The following is a 1,108-nucleotide window of genomic DNA, read 5'->3' on the forward strand; positions in this document are numbered from 1 at the left end:
CCTATGTTCAGCTATTGAGAGTCAGCATTGTATGGATTTCGCTTCCACTATTCGCATTTATATACTAGGACAGGTATAATTCTGGCCGGTGACTCTGGGTGTTTCAGGAAAATTTCCCTCGTGCTTCAACAGCAGATGTTCCCTGATCTCTAACAAAAGACAAGTGGCAAGTGTACTACAGCAATGCTGGATGGGTAACTGAACTGGTAGAATGTGCTCCCTGTATCAGAAGACTTCATTTTTCAAATGTAATTTTTCACGTTTTAGGGGCGTTTAGGGTTTAGCCCTTTGATGGCCTTCACTCACCCCTATTCTTTTCTGAACAATAGATTTTGGAGGTATGCAAGCTACCCAGACCTTCACTTGGTAAAGCAGCTAAAAGATAGTTTGAGGGATTCTTCTGAAACTACAGATTACACAGAGTACACACATTGTTTACTTACCATTTCATATTGGCTAATATATTCTACATGTTTACTCATATTCTGTATTTATAGAGGGATTCCACACACATTGATTCTACAACCATATACTCCAGGTCTGTATCCAGTACACAAATGTATTCTGCATGCCTTTGGGATTCCTCTTGGTGATCTCTATTCTCTTTTTCCCTAATCTCCGTGCATTTTACTTGGTGTGCTGGGGTTAGACCGACATCCTGCTGTACTCAAAATATTGGGAGAGCAGGACTTTTTTTTTCCTCTATTGAAATGCTAAGAGCCAGCAGATAAAATGGCGGAAATAACTATACAAAATCTCACACAAGAATATCACCTATGTGTTCAAGGAAAGCCCACTTAACACCCACCACCCTCTATTCCATGGCATTTATCATTTTAACATGAAGAAAGATGTGTACAGGATACTTGAACCTGACTGTGTGTTGCTGTTGTGTAACTTGCTTGTGTTTTCTGTCTCTTGCTTTTTTAACAAATAATGTGTCTACAGCTATTCTACTAACAGCTACGCGACGTAAAAAATATTAAACTTGTATCCAACATTCTCTTGCAGCTTGTTACTAACGTTTCACCTGCGTTTTACTTTGGCTTTACGCAGTTTTTCATGCTACATGTTGTTTTTGTGAAATGTTTGAAAGAATTAAATCTGA

The 1,108-nt window shown here is 38.7% G+C and overlaps 1 protein-coding gene across 2 annotated transcripts in view; it reads left to right on the forward strand.

Moving 5' to 3' along the window:
* The window catches only part of PRC1 (protein regulator of cytokinesis 1), a gene marked incomplete at its 5' end in the record, with an annotated part of 11,932 nt that overhangs the window by 7,382 nt on the left and 3,442 nt on the right, over positions 1-1,108 (forward strand). The window contains 1 exon segment of one of the 2 annotated variants that reach the window (XM_072402748.1): positions 498-538. Within the exon segment in view, the coding sequence (XP_072258849.1) occupies positions 498-538 (41 nt within the window). 2 annotated transcript variants of the gene reach the window in all.

The sequence above is a fragment of the Pyxicephalus adspersus genome, chromosome 2 (genome assembly GCF_032062135.1).
Source record: "Pyxicephalus adspersus chromosome 2, UCB_Pads_2.0, whole genome shotgun sequence".
Taxonomy (NCBI): Eukaryota; Metazoa; Chordata; class Amphibia; order Anura; family Pyxicephalidae; genus Pyxicephalus; species Pyxicephalus adspersus.